Source organism: Athene cunicularia, assembly GCF_003259725.1.
Source record: "Athene cunicularia isolate RWA chromosome 1 unlocalized genomic scaffold, athCun1 chr1_part2, whole genome shotgun sequence".
Taxonomy (NCBI): domain Eukaryota; kingdom Metazoa; phylum Chordata; class Aves; order Strigiformes; family Strigidae; genus Athene; species Athene cunicularia.
Genome location: NW_020799092.1, coordinates 12,347,600 through 12,365,832, shown reverse-complemented (window position 1 = coordinate 12,365,832; position 18,233 = coordinate 12,347,600). Strand labels below are relative to the sequence as shown.

Here is an 18,233-nt window from a genome sequence, read left to right as displayed (position 1 = left end):
CGGGGGGAGGCCGCGGGCCGGCAGGGCCCAGGCGGCGGCAGAGCTGAGGGCTCTGGGGCTTAGTGCTGTGGAGGGAGGGAAGATGTCCACCTCCTCCTCCTCCTGCCCCGCGGGAGGCCTGGCAGGTTACGCCGTGAGGGGCAAAGGGCAGGGCTAGGCCTGAGAAATGAGGCACGGCGGGCGCGAACAGGCGGGCGAGGGAAGCCAGGCTGGCCTGTGGCCAGTTGAAGGCTGTTAATTACTGCAGAAGAGTGGGGAGCAGGTGAGAAAAGGGAATTTGACAGTCTCCTACCAAAAAAACCCAACCAACCAAACAAACAAAAAACCCCAAACAAACAAACAAACCACCCAAAAACAAACAACCCAAAACAAAAAAAAACTAAAACCCGAAGGTCATGCTTTGGTGGCTAAATTCTAAACTCCTAGAGATGCACGGAATGAAGTACTTGAGGAAATGGGTGCTCCCGAAGGCGAGAGGGTGGGTCCTGAGGGCATGGCAAGACAGGCAGTGCATGCTCAGGAGACACCTTGTGAAAATCAGGTCAGTGGCTTCCCTGGAGGTCACTATGTCTTGCCTGATGAATCCCCTTTGTTTTCAGGCTCTCGTTTTGCTGTATATTTTGGCAAACGATAATTACTCATTTATACGGTTCCTTCCTTTCAGAGGATTCCAAAGGTGCCCCTTGAGTGATGTGTGGGGTCTGTCACTGCAGTGTGGTGACTGTGGCTGTTTAAAAGCACTGAATGATGCTCCCGATGAGCAGTGTGGGATAGGGAATCATCATATCAGCCTCCTATAGCACACGTCATTTTCTCCCTTGTCACCAGAGCCTGACTACTCTGACTTACCCAGAGGGCCTCAAAACCGTGAAGAGTGTGGCTGACAAAGTGTCACCTTTCAGGCCCAGCAGAGCTCTCTGCCCTGAATGTACGACTCACGTTTGGGGAACTCAGAGACAGAAACAGCTGCCAAGAAACTAAGGACCACCACCAACACTGTCCCTTTCTGTTCCATCTGCTGATGTGCCTCTGACCTGTCCTTTCTTAGAGCAGCGTGCACCTGCCTGCGTATTCAAAACACAACAAAAAAGAAAACTATACCCTTTCCATGTCAAAACCCTCCCCTGAACACACACCTTTGCCTTGAGGGAGAGGACAAGAGAATGAATCATATATCACAGATGTCAGTCACATCACTTAATGCCTCACTGGAAGGCACTGGGATACTATTGCAATGTGGGCAATGTAGAGGCAGAACAGAACAAACCTGGAAGAGGAATTGAGACCAAAAGATCAAACCTAGCCAAGCTGGAATGTCATCAAGGCACTGGAGTGCAGAGCCTCTGAAGTGCAAAATGGTCCTGGGGATATATAGTAACTGTGGACATTTCCTCTTAGATGACTGAAGTCAGGGAGTAATGAAGGTTTCCAATGAAATTAATGTACTTTGGGACAGTATTTTAAGAAAAACTCAAAAAGACCAGAAGACAAACAAAGGACCCCTACTATCCCAACTCTGTAAATCAGCACCCATACCGCCAAGGTGTTGCTCCTTTCCTTTCTGTCTCCCCAAATACATTTCTAAAGCTGGTGGTGATCTTGTGCTGCCCCTTCAGAGTCACTGAGAGAAACCCTTAGTGCAGTTTAGGGACTTACCTGTTGGAAATTTTCTCAGAGCCCACGTATAGGACATTCCTCATGAGTCCTGCTCGAGTGCCCAGAAATGCCATCTCAACACCTGCCTCAGTCTCCCTGTGGAACAGAAACATACAAGCAGAAGCAAACAGAACAGAAGCAAACAAGAACAGCCACCTCGCTGCCTCAGGGTGAGGACCTTTCAAAGTAGAAGCCACACCCGGAGAGGTGGTCCCAAGTTCATTTGCAATATAACTCATTTGTACAGGAGTGGCACTGGCTCCTACCTGCTAATGGCAACAGGTTGTTCCTGGCTAACAGTTGGCAGGCTTAGACCTCTGCCTAGATTCACACCTTTGAAGTTTGCTCATTTAATTTTTTCTAAGTAGACCATAAGTTCCTCTTCTGCTAGCCCTGCTCCAGGCTGTCTGCATGAGGCTGGAGGGAGGGAGAGGGCCTGCAGAGAGAGAGTAGCTGTCTCAGGGATGCAGGGGATGGGCAGGCTAGCAGACTGACCTGAAGCAGTAGATTGATTCAGGCATGTCTTTCTGGAGGAATCAAGGGCACAGATGGGACAGCTACATGGCAGAGAGCCTGCTGCAGTGTGGTAGCCTTGAAGTGAAGGGTGCGTGTAGCTGTTTAAAGATGTGCTGATAATTGAGTGTCACAGCATGACTGCAACTGCCTCAAGCTCTGTTAGTGGTAGGGATACCGATAACTGAAACATGGACAGGAGTCCTGTGGCCACATATCTGTGTAAGTAGCATGTTGTCTGCTCAAAGTAGATCTGTGTGACATGATATTAGATACTACAAGCAAAAGGTGCCTCTCTGGAAATAATAAAGTAGAAAGTTTGCTTAAGCCAGCCTGTACACCCACTTCCTGAGGCTTAATCTGAAGGCATCACCAAGAGAGACAAGATCAAACACCCTTTTCTTTGCTGCTGGTAAGGGAGAAAATTCCTTGCCACCTAGGATGGAGCTTCTGCTGCAGTCATATAGGAAGTCAAGCCAAACCACGCTGCAGCCATTCAAAGGGATAACTGATGCATGTGGAAATAACTCATGATAACTTTAAACTGAAATGGCCTCAGGTGCCCTGAGATACCAAATTCTGTCAACTACAGATGCAAATGCAGTGCATTTGAGTTAGGTGCTGCAAAGAACTGGTGCTGAACACCCCTTGCAGCAACACATCCAAACCACTGCTGTCGTCCAGTGATATTAAGAAAAACTCACCAAACTAAAAGGCTCCCCTGAAAAGGCCCAGCCTGCTGGAGTCCACTTCCTGAGAGACACTTTTTGAGTTATTTTTAAAGTTATTGAGCTATTTCTAAAGTTTCTTTTATGCTGTGCAAGGATCTGTGACTGTTTCAGGCACTGCATAAACCCACAGCATCTGGAGATGCATTTTCAACCGTGTTTTGCTCCTATTTATTTCTCATAGACTTACATGGACATATTGAGGGCTAGTGTTGTCCAGTAAGCCTCCATGGGTGCAGTGACCACTGCATCAAACAGCAATTCCTGGACCAACTCCTCATCACCTAAGAAGAAGAGAGAACAAGAATCAGGAGAGAAATATGTCCCTCCCTACATGTCTTAGAGAGTTCCTTATTATGGAGCATCTGCCTGGCCCAGAGCAGTGAAGCAACATCACAAAAAGAGGCTTCTCCTTGCAGGGCTAAGAACAGGACCTACCACTCTGGATGACAGAGAGCACAGAACAGATGTCATATCTAAGATCATTCCTCTGGAAACTCAGTGGAAGGGTTCAGATTTGAAAGTGTGGGGGAGAGGCTTTCAAATTAAGTTATTCATCAGGCCTTCACTCCAACCTTCTCCTTGATTTAATAGGCTGTCCACAACCATTGCTTCAAATCCCTGCTTTGATGTTTCTTCTAGGTGCCATGTAGAAGGACACCAGACACCCCATTCCACTCAAGAAGCTTCTTCAAAGCCCCTAGTGACTTTTTCATGGCTTCCACTCTGTCCTTGTGTTCACTGGTTTCTCTGTTACCTCTCTGTCCTTCCTACAAATCTTACAAAATGCTGTCCTGTCCTGGTTCCCCCCAGATGCTCAAGCCAGTCTAGGCTACAAATCTAGCCCAGCCTGGATTGGGACTGAGAGGCATTTAGGAAGGTTTGGATATGCCATGTGCTAAATGGCATAATCTAAGGTGGCATTTATTTGACTTGCTTCATTTCTGTATTGCCCTACCTGCATTCATTTCATGCTGTGAGAATGTGATGGCTATCATATTGAAAATATGCCCTTCAATGCTGTTCTATATGGAGTCCCCCCCCATTTCAGTGTTTCTGCCTCCACTTACTGGGTTGAGGTCACAGGTCTCCCCAGATATTTTCTCCCAACTTTCTTTGTCACAGTTGTCAGAATCCATTTCTCCAATCTTGCTGTGATTCAGACCTCAAAAGCAGAGCTCACCAGCAGATCTTTCCCTTCCCAGACCCCACGTATCTAGGATGTATCCAAATCCTATTCCTTTTTACATCCACAGCACTTCCAAATCTGCATGTTTCTCAGATTCAGCTCTCCTGAAACTTTCTTTGTCCTCCTCCCTGGCCTCTTCAACTCATACATCTCCTCTTTTCAGCCTCCTCCAAAGACAGCCTACAGGGGTCTGCTCACACCATGCAAGAGATGAACAATTGTTGGATTACATTTGGGTTTAATTTTAAGAGATTCCCATTCTCATCTCAAGAGTTTATGCCTCTCAGGTGGAGCATTACATACAAAAGCTTGTACTTGGCACAACTAAGGGGTCTGAAGCTGCAGAGAGTGAAGTGGGCTGAAGGACATCCTAAAGCTAAAATGCTGGAGGAGTTCCCATGCACAGCTTCCCACCTCTGCCCCCTGACAGAGATCCCATTCCATAGCAGTGCTTTATTACCTGTTTGTATGGCTATACATTGCCTGGAGAATGGGACCTGGTGCAAGGGATGAGCAGCAGAGGGAGCAGGAAAGATAATGTCTGCAACAATTTTTTCCTCAAATCAATTCAAATTGTGTTTGGAAAACAAAATTAATAATCCTTGTTCTGAAAGAACCCATCTGTCTAGGCAGTACCATGCAGCCCTTGGAGGATGCTGACCCTGGGGAGCAGAGTAGTCACTAGTCACAGCAGCTTTCCTGTCTCCTCCTGCCATCACCACTTCTAGGCCAGCTGGTCAGTCTGTCTTAAACATGGTGTGCAGCCTCCAACAAGCTCCATTCAAGCCTTTCACTTTTCAGTATTTCCTATGATGAGACCTCATTAAGGCCGAGTTATGTGACAGCTTTGAAATGGAAAAAAATATCCTCTGATGGAGACAAGTAAGTGGATCCTCAGCTCAGTTCCACATGTGAATTAAAATGGGCTTGAGTTCAGTCCTGCCTGCGTGAGCAGGTGCCACAGGAGCTCATTCTGACACCAATCAGTTTGTCAGTACCCTCTCCCTCATGATGGGTACAGGAAAACCGCAGCAGGGCCCTTTTGATGCCTGGCACTCACATTCCAGGTCAGGTTCCTCTCCAGTGAGGAAACGGATCACAGCCTCCAGCTGGCTGAGCTTCCGGTGGTCTGGATCAATGTCGGTGATGCAGTAAATCCTGGTGGGGAGGGGAGAAGAAGTCCGCAAGGACAAAGAGAAACCACATCAAGCAAATGCTCCTGGAAAATAATAACTGCAAACAAAAGTTCAGCAAGAGCGCTTGTGCTGCAAAGATTTTGCTGCTGCTGCATGCTGTGCCCACTCAAAAATCTAACAATGTGGCTGTAAGTCAAACTCTACCAATAAACCAAACACAAATTTATCTGAGTGCTGTGCTTAATAGAGCTGATGTTATGTTCTCCAGCACAAGCTCACAATGCAATGCAGCAGTCTCAAAACCTTCCAGCAGTTATCAGTATTATATGCTGTTTAAGATGTAGAGCTGTGTCTATATAAACAATAACAATGTGATGGAGAGACCTGAAAAGTGGAGGGTCACATGCAATGTGAGTAAAACTGGGTTGGGAGCAGATAAACTAAGAGATGGGAAAAAAAAAAAAAAAAAAAAAAAAAAAGGAATGAGCTTAAAGTATTATACGGTGGCAACAAAAGCTGTCCCAAAGGGACACAGCTTCAAGAGGCTCGACACAGTTTGAGAAGTGGGAGAATGTATTACAAATGCATTATAAAAGAAACCAGTCTTCTAATCCTGCTTCCAATTTGGACCACTTTATTGTCAGGACAACGGAGAGGAAGGTGTTATGAGAGAGAATTACAACTCATAAAGGGGCTGAAAGGAGTGATTTATGAGAGAAGTCTGAAAGAAATGAATATGTAAAGTGTGGTAAACTGACACCCCAAGTTAGGAGTGAAGAAGGAGCAGTCACTGCTTGTGTCTCAAATGCGCTGCCTATGAAACTTGACAATGTAATGAGAGGTGTGAAGGGCTGCAGGGCTTCTTGAATATAATTGTTTTGGCTTTGATACAGGCTGGGTTCATGTGCCTGGGTGTAACTGAATGTTGGGCTCATGAAAATCCCAAACCTCACAGCAATAAATGGAAAGTGCCATGCTTCACCCAGTTTCATACCCAAACAAAGCAAAACCATAAATTATGCTTGCTATTGAAAGAGGGATCATAAATCACCTCCATGTTCACTAGAAGCTAGGTCTAGGCTCAGTTCAGAAGAATGCCAACCAAAAATAAACTAGGATTTTAAAAAGCATTTCAATCTCTCGCTAAGCTTGCAACAAAACTTCCTGACAGGTCTAACATACTGTAGGTTTTGTAGCACAATTCTGAGCAACATGAGGAGGAACAAAGTATGTCTGAGCACAGAAGACTGAGCATAAATTTCAGGAGGTGTCTCTTAGCAGAGTGTTGTGCCAGACCTTAGTGGGATCTCCCAAAGGAAGAGGTGGAACTGAATTGACTGGAGACAATCAGATCTCTGCAGGTGCAGCCCCTGAACAACATTGCTTTTTCTCTAGGCCACAGAGGGCTCTGAACTCAAGCCAGATTACTGGGAACTTTGCCAAAATCTCATGACAAAAACCTGTGTCATTGACAGGATTTCCTCCACTTACCATTCATTTGCTAAAAACAAGTCTGGCTGGAGCAGGTCATGCAAACCTGAAACCAGATAATACATAGAGCATTCAGTTAGGTAGCAGCCAGGCAGATACAGGCTGTGAAGAAGTGAGGCAGTGAAGTTCAGAGTAGCTACCTTGTCCCTTAGGACAGCATGGCCATTTCAGATTAACCTACCTTCTTCCACTGAAGTGTTCCCCAGCATAATGTACTCCCCATGTCCCCTAGACAGCACAACACCCAGGCTGCAAGCAGGAAGGAAAACAGAGGACTTGTCAGCAAGCAGAGGTAGAATCCCTAAACATGACACTGCGTTCCCTACAGTTATAACCCTTAAAGACATTAACTCCCTCCACAGCTATTCAAGAAAAGAACATCATCAAAAGAGGATTAAGTGAGATCCGACTTCAGCACAAGAGGCTAAGGAATCCATCTGTAAGGCTATGAGGCATTTTTGGTGACATTTCTTTTGGCCAACATTGTAGGTTCAGGTTAACAATAACATTTTTCAAACCTGTGCCAGTTTCAAACCATTTCAGCTGGGGAGAAAACACAAATTTTTTTTTGCTTGATTTCTTATATGATGTTTTATAATTTTCAGTTTATAACAATGTTTTGTTTAGAGCCATATGCCAGAACATAAAACATATTCAGTGGAACTGAAAATTGAAGATGTCTCGTTTCTATAAAATGAAACTACATACTTCACCTAAGGTATAGCTTTAGGACTCTGAACTTCAGATAAAGCATAATATACCTTTTGAGTTGACTGCAGACTAATGGCTACAGGAACAAAGAAGTCAGTTATTCACACTGCTCTACTCATGAGTCATAGCCAGTTTTATGAAGAAATGGGACTGATTTGCTGCCCCTGATGGCAGACGACTTATAGACCATATCAGTGTTTTGCGAGTCCTTGCTCACCTGAAGGGTGTGCCACTGATGTCCGTGAAGAAATAATCATTGGTGAGGAAGAGAACTCGTTTCTGGAATAAGAAAGTGAGAGACCATCTGACAGACCAAGACCATAGTGATAATGGGGACCTCCTCAAGGCTAAGCAAAAGCAGTTGATCATTACCAACACTTAACACCCTGCTAGGGCTGGCTGGCAGCAGGGATGAATGTTCAGTATTCAGCATATTCAGTAACTTGTGACTTTTGGGATCCAGACAGGCACTCTGTCGTTCCATCCAGGACTTCAGTTAAACCTTTCTTTGCTCCTAGGGCTCCTGCACAGTCTGCAGGAAAGGGTGGGGGGAAAGCTGCCCTCCCTCTCACGCCCTCCAAGCCAATGTGCTGCGGCCCTGCAGCTCTCCTGCTATTCAGAGCAACCTTGATGGCTTTGCACATCATCATCCTAATCAGGAATGGGAGCTCAGTGAGACAGGTAGGACAGAAAGGTGAGGTTGGAGGAGAAGCAGGATGACAAACCTACCTACTGTGTGGGTGGGCAGCCAGGGCCAAGTCTCCCCACTCATGTGGGAAATGCTGAGATTCCTGAATTTGCTTTCATGCCAAATTGGGACAAATATTAACATATTCCAATTTTGTTTAAAAAAATCACTTAAAAAGATTACATTTTCAAATTTTTAAAAAGTGCTAATTCAAGTCCAAGCCATTTTGATTCACATGAAAATATTTTCTTCAGACTGACATTTCAACTGAAGACATTCCAGGCTTTTGAAAGCTGCTTCAGAATTTCAGCTGTTTGCCAGACTGGCCTTTTCCTGTAGGAAAGTGTTGATTTCAGTGGAATTCTTTTCCAAGGGAGAAAAGTTTTTGGAAAGTTTCTATCCAACCCTTATGCCAGTATATGAACCCTAATATGTTTAAAATCCCAGCTCCTGTCTGAAAACGAGGTGAGAGGATGTGTGTGGGAGACAGGGAGTGAACACCGAAAACTCAGTGTTCCCCAGGGAAAGTTGCGCCTGCTCTAACCTGCTCAAGCCATGCTGCAGTGGAAGTGAAGTGAGGCACAAAGTGGGAGCCAGCACTAGCTTCACAGTATACCACAGTGTGTGTGCACAGCGGATGGGCTGATGGGGATGGGTGGTGTTGTTAGGTGAGGAGGTGGAGGACGGCTCAAATCCTTCCCTCCCCTCTCTCTCTATGCATGGACATGGTCGCTCAGTGTACTGCTGAGTGACAGGGTGCAAACCTTTTGCTGAGTCAAGATGTTCCAAAGCACTGTGATATCCCCAAGGAACATAGAATGGTGGTGGTTTGGTGACTGTGGGGAAAGTACAAGAGGTATTTCCTTGCCAGTCTGATCTGACCACAGAGAGGGGAAGGCCTGGGGTTTAGGCCTGCCCCTGGGAAAAAGGATGCAGTAGAAAATGGCCCAGGGGCACCACTACTCTGAGACCATTTCCTTCAGCAGGGCTTGTTCTGCTCATCCTTTGTTCCCCTGACCTGCCCCTCTTCTGCACCTGCAGCCACTCAGCACTTGCTCCAGGTTTGGGCAAAGGGAGAGGGTGGGTGGATATCCCTCCTCAGGACAGCTGGAGGTATCACCCCATATCCATGGGAAGGAAGAGAAGCAGGGGCACCCTTGAGCCAAGAGGAGCTGAGGATGATCAGACATGACTCTGCTACACAGCACAGAGTAAGGGAGAAGGCAAGAAAGGGGCATGTTGGCACAGTGATAGGGTGGCTCACTACCAGCACCTGTGGTCTGGGAACACATATATTTCCAGTTTTGGTATTGTCACTGTACTAAGCAGCCAGTCCTGGCTAATGCCATTATCAGTGGTTTGCCACAGCTCCTATTCATGTCCTTGCTCTTTTGCTTTCACAGTCACAAATCTTTGTATCCTAGATGCAAGCAAAGGCATTTTTGCCACTAGATTTTTCTAACAACTACCCCTTGTCTTTGGTCCTTATTTTTCCCTATCTCACTCCATTCACAATACCTTCCTGAGATCAACCTGGGGAATCAACGTTTACATGGCTGACAATCATTTCTATTGCCCTCACTCAGCCCTTCTCTCTGCCATCTGACTGCCTCATTCTCTTTGTTTCAAGGCTCTGTCAGCACTTTCTTTGTTTCAACACTGCTCTGCTTCATCAGCTAGCAGAGTAGAAGTGGGAATTGCTAAGTTTCACTTCTGGTCCTCGCTCCGTGTGTGTTCTGATAATAGTAAAACTGTCACATACTCAGCTTCAGTCTCCTATTATGCTTCATAATGCTTGCAGAGTAGCAGAATAAAACAGATAATACCTCTTACCAAGGCTATTTTTTGTTATCTTTTTTTTTTTTTTCCCTGAGTAGAGGAGCAGAAAGATGTCCCTAAAATACTGAACTAAAAAGGGTTTTGGATGACTCAGAAGAAATGTTATTGAGGGTGCATAGAGACAGAGGTTAAGCTAGCAAAATAAACAATCTAGACTTACAAATAATAGATCTTGCTGGAAAACCCTGATTGCTTTTCTGGCAGAATAACAAAGGTAATGGATGAATAAAGGACATGCAATGTGTCTGGGTTTATATAAAGCGCTTGAAACAGCTTCTCATGAAATTTTATGCTAAAGAATCAGTTGGAGTGGGCTTAAATAAGATGTGGTGAGAACCAGCTGCAGTACTGTAAACAAAAAGAAACAGTAAACAACAGGGCATCGAGGGAAAAAGATCTAATGAGAGAAACAGGCTGGTTTAGGAGCCCTTACATACAGAGATCTTTAAAACAAAATAAAACAACATTTCTCATCGCACTGACAAAAAGTCTCAACAGCCCTAAATATTAGAAAGACTGGACAAGAAGGAACGGGATTCATATGGAAAAATGGCAACTGGCAAAAATAGCTAAGAAACACAGAAACCAAGGTAGCTGTTCCCATGCAGCTGTGGGAGGGAGAAAAAACCTGAAGGGACAGCAGAAAGGAGATTTGGGACTCCCTGTTGAGAAATATCCTGTTACAGAGAAGAGATGCTCTCTATAGAGCTACAGGGAAACAGTACTCAAATAATTCAGTGAAGCCCTGGTACTTGTATACCAGGAAATATACAAGAGACAATGGGAGCAAAAATAATTCTTGAACTGCTTGGACTGAAAAGTGTGCAATATTTCAGATGCAGATGTTGGCAATGCCCAAGAGAGGAAGAGTAGAGCCATTGACAGCTACCTGATAGCTGCAAACACTGAGAACAGAGAAAGATAATTTAGTTACAAGATCCAGCAGTACAATCATTCAGAGGAAGCAGAGGGGTGTCTTCATTAGGAAATGGCATCATTTCAGCAGTGGCTGTGAGCAGTCAGTTTGTTGGAATTGGTGCTGATTGTGGCTTAGCATGGGAGCAGTTCAGCCAGCCTGAAAAAAATGGTCTGTATAAAAGTTGGAAAATTTTCCTGAAATATAGAAGACTTCTGGGGAGTGTAACTTTCAGGACTCTGGAATACTTCCTAACAGGAAATTATAAAAGCCAAAATCTTTAGGAGATTTAAATAAACCTGAATGAAAAAGTACCAGCAAATATAAACCTACAAGACAATTTTGCATGATTCCAATGGAAGATGTATAACCTTATATTAGAGCTGATAGGGAACATTCAAAAGTCTTCATTTCACTAGGACTTTTCCTAAAATGTCTGCAAATATTTGCATAGAAATTTAATCGAAAATAAAGGAAATCGCATTCTGACAGAGTGAGGGGCAAAGTTTTCATGAGTGTTTTTTGGTAGTTAAAGTGAGTTGCAAAATAGCCTCCAAACCTCCTTCTGTCTGGGTCAGCCTAGCATAGTCTTTCCTCATTCTAAACTCTTCAAGATGTCCCTTTCACAGCCCTATAAACAACATGGGGTTTGGCTTTAACAAAGTAGGGAGCTATGAGTAATTTCCAATATCTTTGTAAGAGCAGAATGTCGGTAGGTATAAAGAGCACTTGTAACGATGCTCTATTTTATGTCTTTTGCACATGTGTTATATTTGTAGTGAAGCAATAAAATCCTCACACTCAGAAATGCTGAGCATTAAAACCACATCCTTTGTGGTTCTTCGGCATCCATTTCCCATCCCCTCTCTTGTGTGACCTGAACAGAAGGATAATTTCTTACCCCTTTATCCATAGGGACCTTCACATCCATAGAGAGGTAGCCCGTTTCCCCATTGATCATGGCAGTTCTCAGCTGCAGAGGTGAAGAAAATTAGTGTTAGTGTCTCCAGGCAGGGCAGAAGAGGAATTAATAGAGCTGCTTGTCATTAATGAACAAGGGCTGGCAGAAAACATTGACTGTTTTTCCACACACTCCCAGCTCTTTCTTGCTTCTTTTAAACTGAAAACCTGTTCTCAGTGGTCAGGATCCTTGTTCAGTCAGGACTGATAAGTGACACACAATAATAATGGCTTATACTGAAAGCTTGTTTGATACGTCTTTTTAGTGAAAGGAAAGGATCTTGAAGCTATGAAATTGCCAGTCCAAGTTTCAGTCTTCACTGTTTGACAGCCAGAAAGTCATTAGCATGGTGCTTTGAGAGCCTGGAAGAGGAGACACCTGAGAAACTCACTAACTCCCCCAGACAGATTCCAAAGATCTTGGACATTTTTAAATGTGATTTATAAATTATAGGCTGTATTCAGCAACACTTCTGAGGTGCAGCAAAGCAGCTGTTTAACACAGCAAAGCAAGAATGTATGATAGCAGGGTAGGCAGCGAGAAGACCACTTTATTCAATCCAGGTTTCAAAGGCAAAATATAATTTTCACAGTGACTCCCAGCCTCTTGAAAGAAAGAGCCAGGGAATTTTTCCACAACTGCAAAGGCTTTAAATTTATATCCAGCCTGCCAGAGCATATCAGCCTATTGGTTCAGTCTGAATAGAAAAAAAGGTGGGAAGTAACTTATTCATTCACACAAATTTCTTCTGTACTCCCAGAGACAGGCCTCCATTCAGGTGCTGGCCAATCTCAAATGCATTTGCTTTACAAGGCCACAGTTCTATTTATTATGGCTGCTTGATGTGGGTTATTTACAGACCTTGAACGTAAAGTTTGTCGTTTCCCAAGACACATGTCTTGGAAATCAAAACACTGACTATTACTCCTTTTTGGCTAAGAGTGTTTGACCTCCTGCCAGAGGTACGGCATACTATCTGTTCTGGTCTGACAACCTGCAGCATTTTCTATGGATTCTGAGTTTAGTTCAGATATTGTTGCTTCATTCGTATCTTCTTGAACATCAGGCATCTCTTGTTGCCCCGATAATGCAGTGGAGAGGTAAATTAGTGGGTATCTGACATCTCCTTGGATCTTCTCAGCTCCAGCTAGTCTGCACACAGGCTACTTGTCCTGTGCCCAGCCCCCAGGTGACAGTAGCTGTAGGTTGGTGTCACAATCCTGACTTGCTGCTTCTTCCTCAATAGCTTTTCCTGCATTGAGTAGTCAATTACAGTCCTGGTGTCTGCCCCCTCACCCCCATTGCTCAGTCATTTTTAGGCAGGACACTTTTGGCAACAACTGGCCTCCACATTGAAAAACGTGTAGCAGAGTTTGTACGGTGGTATAGTCTGGTGCACACAGAAGCACTTGTTCCCGACACCCCAAACAGAAAACTCTCTTGCTCCAGGGCAGCAACTCTGTGTTGTCCCCATCACTGGTAATGAGTGCTGCTGAATCCTCCCCCATCTGCTTGTGTTTCAAACCACCACAGACATACAATTTACCTGAGGGGTCTCACGACACCCAGGTGTTTTGCCACTCAGTTTCAACATCTTTGCAGACTAATTTCTTCTCCACGGGTTCTGTCAAGGCTGAAGAAAATCTAAGTAGCAGCTCCTAGACTGCTGGGGAGGATCACTTGACCCTTCCCTTTTCCCTTCACCCTGAGAACAGCCCTGTGTTCCTTTAGAAACAAGCCCAAACTTCCTTCCTGCCTAGTTGCAGATAGTACTATTGTGCATCAATTGGTATTTTCCAGACAGTGCCATCTTCCCCTACATTTCTTTATAGCAGCTGGTTGTATTACACATCATAAGCACTTGGGCATATTTTTCCAGTCTGAATTTGCTGCTTATCAGAGTTGCTGAGATTATACTGCAACTGATGTTGAGTCTGTCATTGATCTAATACCATAGCTGCATATCTGAGTGTTGAAATGTTGGCAGCTCTCTGCTGCAGTGGGTGTATCTCAAGAGTCTCTAGACTTGCTGAAGTCACACTGCAGATATTGTTCATGTCACTGAATGTCTCTGTACCCTTAGTGACTGCAACCTTTATTCTGAAAGGTGCAGTACATGAACACATAGTAGCTTTGTTTTTCATGTCTCTTGACTTTTTTTTTTTCCACTGGATGGTTTTATTCTGATTGCCTACAGAGAGAAACCTCACCTTTTGCAACATATTTACATTCAAGTATCAAAGTTATTTTGTCAGACAGGAATCTGCTAACCAAATAAATATGACAGCAAACCAAATTCCTCTAATTTCCTGATTTTTTTAAATTATTTTTTTTTTAAATAGCAAACTGAGTAAAGAGGAGCAGCTCTAAAAGTGGCTCCAGTGAGAGAGAAAACTACAGTGGGAGCAGAGCTCCTATAAGACAGTGAACCCACACAAAGTCACTGGTAACCTGCATCTTAGCGGTTCTACTGCATGTAAAGCCTCTTATTTCTGTCTTGCTTTCTATGTTTCATACCCAGTTCTGCTGTGTTTCCTTTCTCAAGTTGCCACTCTTTCACTTCCCAAGTTCCTTTGGTGTGGCCCTTTGTAGTCGGCCTGCACTAGCAGCAGTAACTACTTTGATCCTCTTGCTGGGCAGTTCCTTTGTCCTAGCTGTTTAAGTGGATATCTATAGCATCAGATCTGTTTATCTCAGCAGTCTCCCCTGCAATCTAGAAGCATGTGTCCCACAGGTAATTCTATCTTACTCCAAATTCAGTTCTTATCCTAGTAACTTAAGTGTCTATTCTCTCCTAATTCTTCTGAGTAAAAGAAAACCATTCACAGAGGAACTTGTCTACCTTCTCATTATATCTGGGTTCCTAGTTGTGCAATGCAGCAATGTGCAGCTGTTAAGTGCATGATGCTTTTTGTTTATCACTTAATAATTTTGCTCAGAAATCCACAGGAAAGGTATTTTCTGATCTTTTCCCTCTGGTCAGCTGTTGTTTTCAGTGCCTCCACACCTGTGCAATAAGGTGGTTTCTGGAAATCTGTTTTTCTCAAGTGTCTAAGTACCTTATTCTCTTTGTCTATTATTAATAGTGACTGAAGCTTCAGTCTCTTTTTGAATGTACTTTCTTCCTTGTTGCAGATTTCATTGAGTGGCTTCAGCTATATCTCACCTACTACATGTATGGGTAACACCATGGCACACTGCCTAACTCCTAGGCTATCTTGGCTTTGTGTTAAGGCAGCATTTGGGCCATGTACACACAGACTGGCTCCCTGGAGCTCCCTCCAAGTGCTTCCTTACTCCTGCCAGCGCTTTCCCTCCCTGTTCCATGAGAAGGAAAACTAATACTGGGGAAGGAAGACAAGCACTTTTGTAGGGGAGCATCATCCTTGACCTCTTGTAGACTGCCAACCTCTCTTAGTCAGGGTCAGTCAGGCACAGAAAAAAAATAGGAGTGCCTGCTACTCTTCTGCCCCTTCCGTACAGGCACACAAAGTAAGAGAAAGGAACTACAAAAAAGGCTAAATTAACTGTCTGATACTCACTATTTCATCCCGGTCTTCCCATTCCACTTCAGAGAGATCTACGCTATTGTAGTTCGGCTTAGGCTTCAGTTTCTTTCCTTCTTTATACTGGCATTTGTTAAAAAAAAAAAAAAAAAAAAAGAAAAATACCCAAATAAGCAGCTAGATAACTTCCTAAAACTAGCCCTTTAATAACTGTTATTTGAAAAACAGGGGTGTCTCATTTATTCTCTGACTAGGAAGGCAGCTTTTGGATGCAAGTGCCTTCTTGGTGCCATGCCATGTATGTATTTATGTAGACAGTGTGGGACTAGGAGAGTTCAAGTGGTAGAGGTTGATCCAGGAGCAAGGGATGGGCAGGAACACAGGTAAACTTGCAGGTAAAGGCGATGACCTCTTTCGTGAAAGTATTCTAAATAGATCAGTACAATACACTTGCCCCCAGGAAATCAGGTTTTTCCCACAGCTAAGAATGCAATACATTAACACTATAATACCAGCAGCAGATCTTTTCTGTTGGGAATTAGGCTTTGTCACCACCGATAGAAAGGTAAGTTTTTCACCTAAGGCTATCTGATGCAAAAGAGCTATTTTCCTGTAATCTTCCAGGCTAAGGAAAAGGTGTGAAGCAAACTAAGAGAGGCCAATTTCAGGTGGAAGATAAAGCAGTGCCCTTGCCCCATCCTGGAGACACGATGTGTCCCTTCTCTTCACATATGGAAGTAAAATTAGCTGTGCTTGTGGTCTGCCTGTGCAAAACTGCCTTTTTGAAGACAGCTGCTGTGAAGCCCTGTGGTGGCACTTTCTCTTGCTAGTAACCACACTAACACTTACAGATGTGTGCAGGTGGATTTGTGCCATCAGGCATGTGTATTAAATGTAAAATCATTGCATGCCTGGGTATCTGAGTAACGAGGCCGGCTGTGTGTTTGCAGACAGATGTGCAATCTGGAGCTCCAGGAGGCATCATGAGGGAGAAACATTGTGCTTGTGTCCATTCCCTCAAGTCCCACAAGGTCTTTGCAGCCTACTGGTCCCTAAATTGTCTTTTATTTACCATGTTACCAAGATTTGTGGTACTGAACCCTGCTAGCCTCAGATTGCCAAAATATCCAACACTACAGCTGCCGGGTAGCTATTACTGGGGTGTTACTCATGCTGAATCTTCTTGTAGGAGATCTGCCCAAGCAAGGGGAATTGTTTCCTCAGCCTGGCAGTGAAACCTTGCATGGATGCAGATACACATGCACCCACAGTACAGCAAGTGCACACAAATACAGCCCTCACATGCATTCTTATGGAAAACAGACAGGCAGGGTGCCTTACACTTCATACACGTGTGTGCATATACACATTATGTGGAATTGATTTCTCTGGCCCTCATGCTCCTGGGTACCTATATACCAGAGTCTGTTAGACTTCACAGCTCAATAGAATGAGAAATCAGGAGCATCCCTGAAAGCCACTGTTTCCAAGTAAGAAAAGGTTCTCAAATTCACAGCTATACATACCAAAGGACGGAGGTCTGGGTGTGAAAGGATGTAGCCATTGTTGGTGTTCAGAAAGGCATATCCATGGACACCCAGCTGAAGAAAGAGGGGTTAGAATAGTTAGTACTTTAGCTAGAAACACCGCTGTTTAATGGGTGCCACTGGTAACTCGGCACCACCAATATTCAGAAATATTTTCTTTTTAAAGGTATTGACCAGCAGAAAATAGGGTGCATCCCAAACCATTTACCTCCTGATCTCTGGCCACTTCATCTGAGCAGGCTGACTATGCTTGGATGCACAAAAGGATAGGCAGGTACTTGATCTGTGTACATTTTCATAAAAAGATGCCCTCCTAGAGTCTGATTGTCCTTGTGGACAATTACTACCCAGAGGCAAAATAAGCTCTCCACAGCAGGGCCAGCAGTGCTGCACATAAAATGGGCATCGATGGGGAATGTCATAAATAGTACAGAAACAGTGATAACAGGTCTGTATACCCATCACTACATATGCACAACAGTGAATGAACAAGTGAGTATGAATCTCACAGATGGCTTCCATGGAAATCAAGTTGGCCTTCAGAGGATCTCTGCATTATGTTTCAGTGCTGGCAAGACCAGACCTAGCCTAGGCCAATTGTACAAGCCTGTAGTCTTAAAATGCTTTTTAAGGAATAGCATAATCTAACAAGAGCAGACACTAGCTGACCTGATCTGCAAGAGATTTCCAAGAGAGCAATTACTCAGATCAAGCCCATATATAACAGAAATTCCAGCTAAACCCTGAGCTGCTAAAAACCTGCTGATAGCCTGTGCTTGCCAAAACAAGAGCTGTCTCAAGGAAAACAAGAATGGCTAAGGTTTCTATCTTCAAAAAAATATTGCAACTTAATATTCCTATAGCGACAAACCTGAAGGAATAACAGTAGGGAGGTGGGGAGGTAAGTAATTCACAATCTGTCTGTGCCTTTTTGGATGGAATTAATTCTGTATTTCACACATCCCAGATCAAAACTTTGGACTCTCTCTATGTAAAACATTTTTTTGCAAAGCCCACTGAGCTGAGCTCAGCATGGCAAGATGAAACCAAAACATTTGATCAGGACTATAGCAAGCTTCCTTGTTAGCCTATTAAAGCTGAAATTTCCCAGCCCAGTAAGTGCAATCATAAATGTGTGAGGTCTCAAGGTCTGTAACTCTGGAACTGGCCCTTTGTAACCCATATGCCAGGGGATTCAAGTTGATGATCCGAGGTTAAGAAACTAGTCTGGAGTTGGAAGAGCTTCTGGGAAGTGGTGACCCGCCTCTGATATAAAGAAATCCTTCAAATAATTTTCCCTCCTTCCCTTGCACTGCTTGGAGGAAAGAACAGTGTCCCTTCTTGGCTCAGAA

General features: G+C 44.1%; 1 protein-coding gene across 8 annotated transcripts in view; it reads right to left on the bottom strand.

The window, feature by feature from the left end:
* The window catches only part of CACNA2D4 (calcium voltage-gated channel auxiliary subunit alpha2delta 4), a 130,450-nt gene that overhangs the window by 70,031 nt on the left and 42,186 nt on the right, over positions 1 to 18,233 (bottom strand). For 6 of the 8 annotated variants that reach the window (XM_026868370.1, XM_026868372.1, XM_026868378.1 and 3 more), the window contains 9 exons: positions 16,861 to 16,935; positions 15,371 to 15,457; positions 11,769 to 11,840; positions 7,642 to 7,703; positions 6,895 to 6,962; positions 6,714 to 6,759; positions 5,147 to 5,244; positions 3,088 to 3,181; positions 1,657 to 1,752 (listed from right to left, as the gene is read on the bottom strand). In XM_026868370.1, the coding sequence (XP_026724171.1) occupies positions 1,657 to 1,752; positions 3,088 to 3,181; positions 5,147 to 5,244; positions 6,714 to 6,759; positions 6,895 to 6,962; positions 7,642 to 7,703; positions 11,769 to 11,840; positions 15,371 to 15,457; positions 16,861 to 16,935 (698 nt within the window). The remainder of the gene's footprint in view (positions 1 to 1,656; positions 1,753 to 3,087; positions 3,182 to 5,146; positions 5,245 to 6,713; positions 6,760 to 6,894; positions 6,963 to 7,641; positions 7,704 to 11,768; positions 11,841 to 15,370; positions 15,458 to 16,860; positions 16,936 to 18,233) is intronic. The other 2 variants (XM_026868373.1, XM_026868376.1) reach the window with 1 other exon arrangement.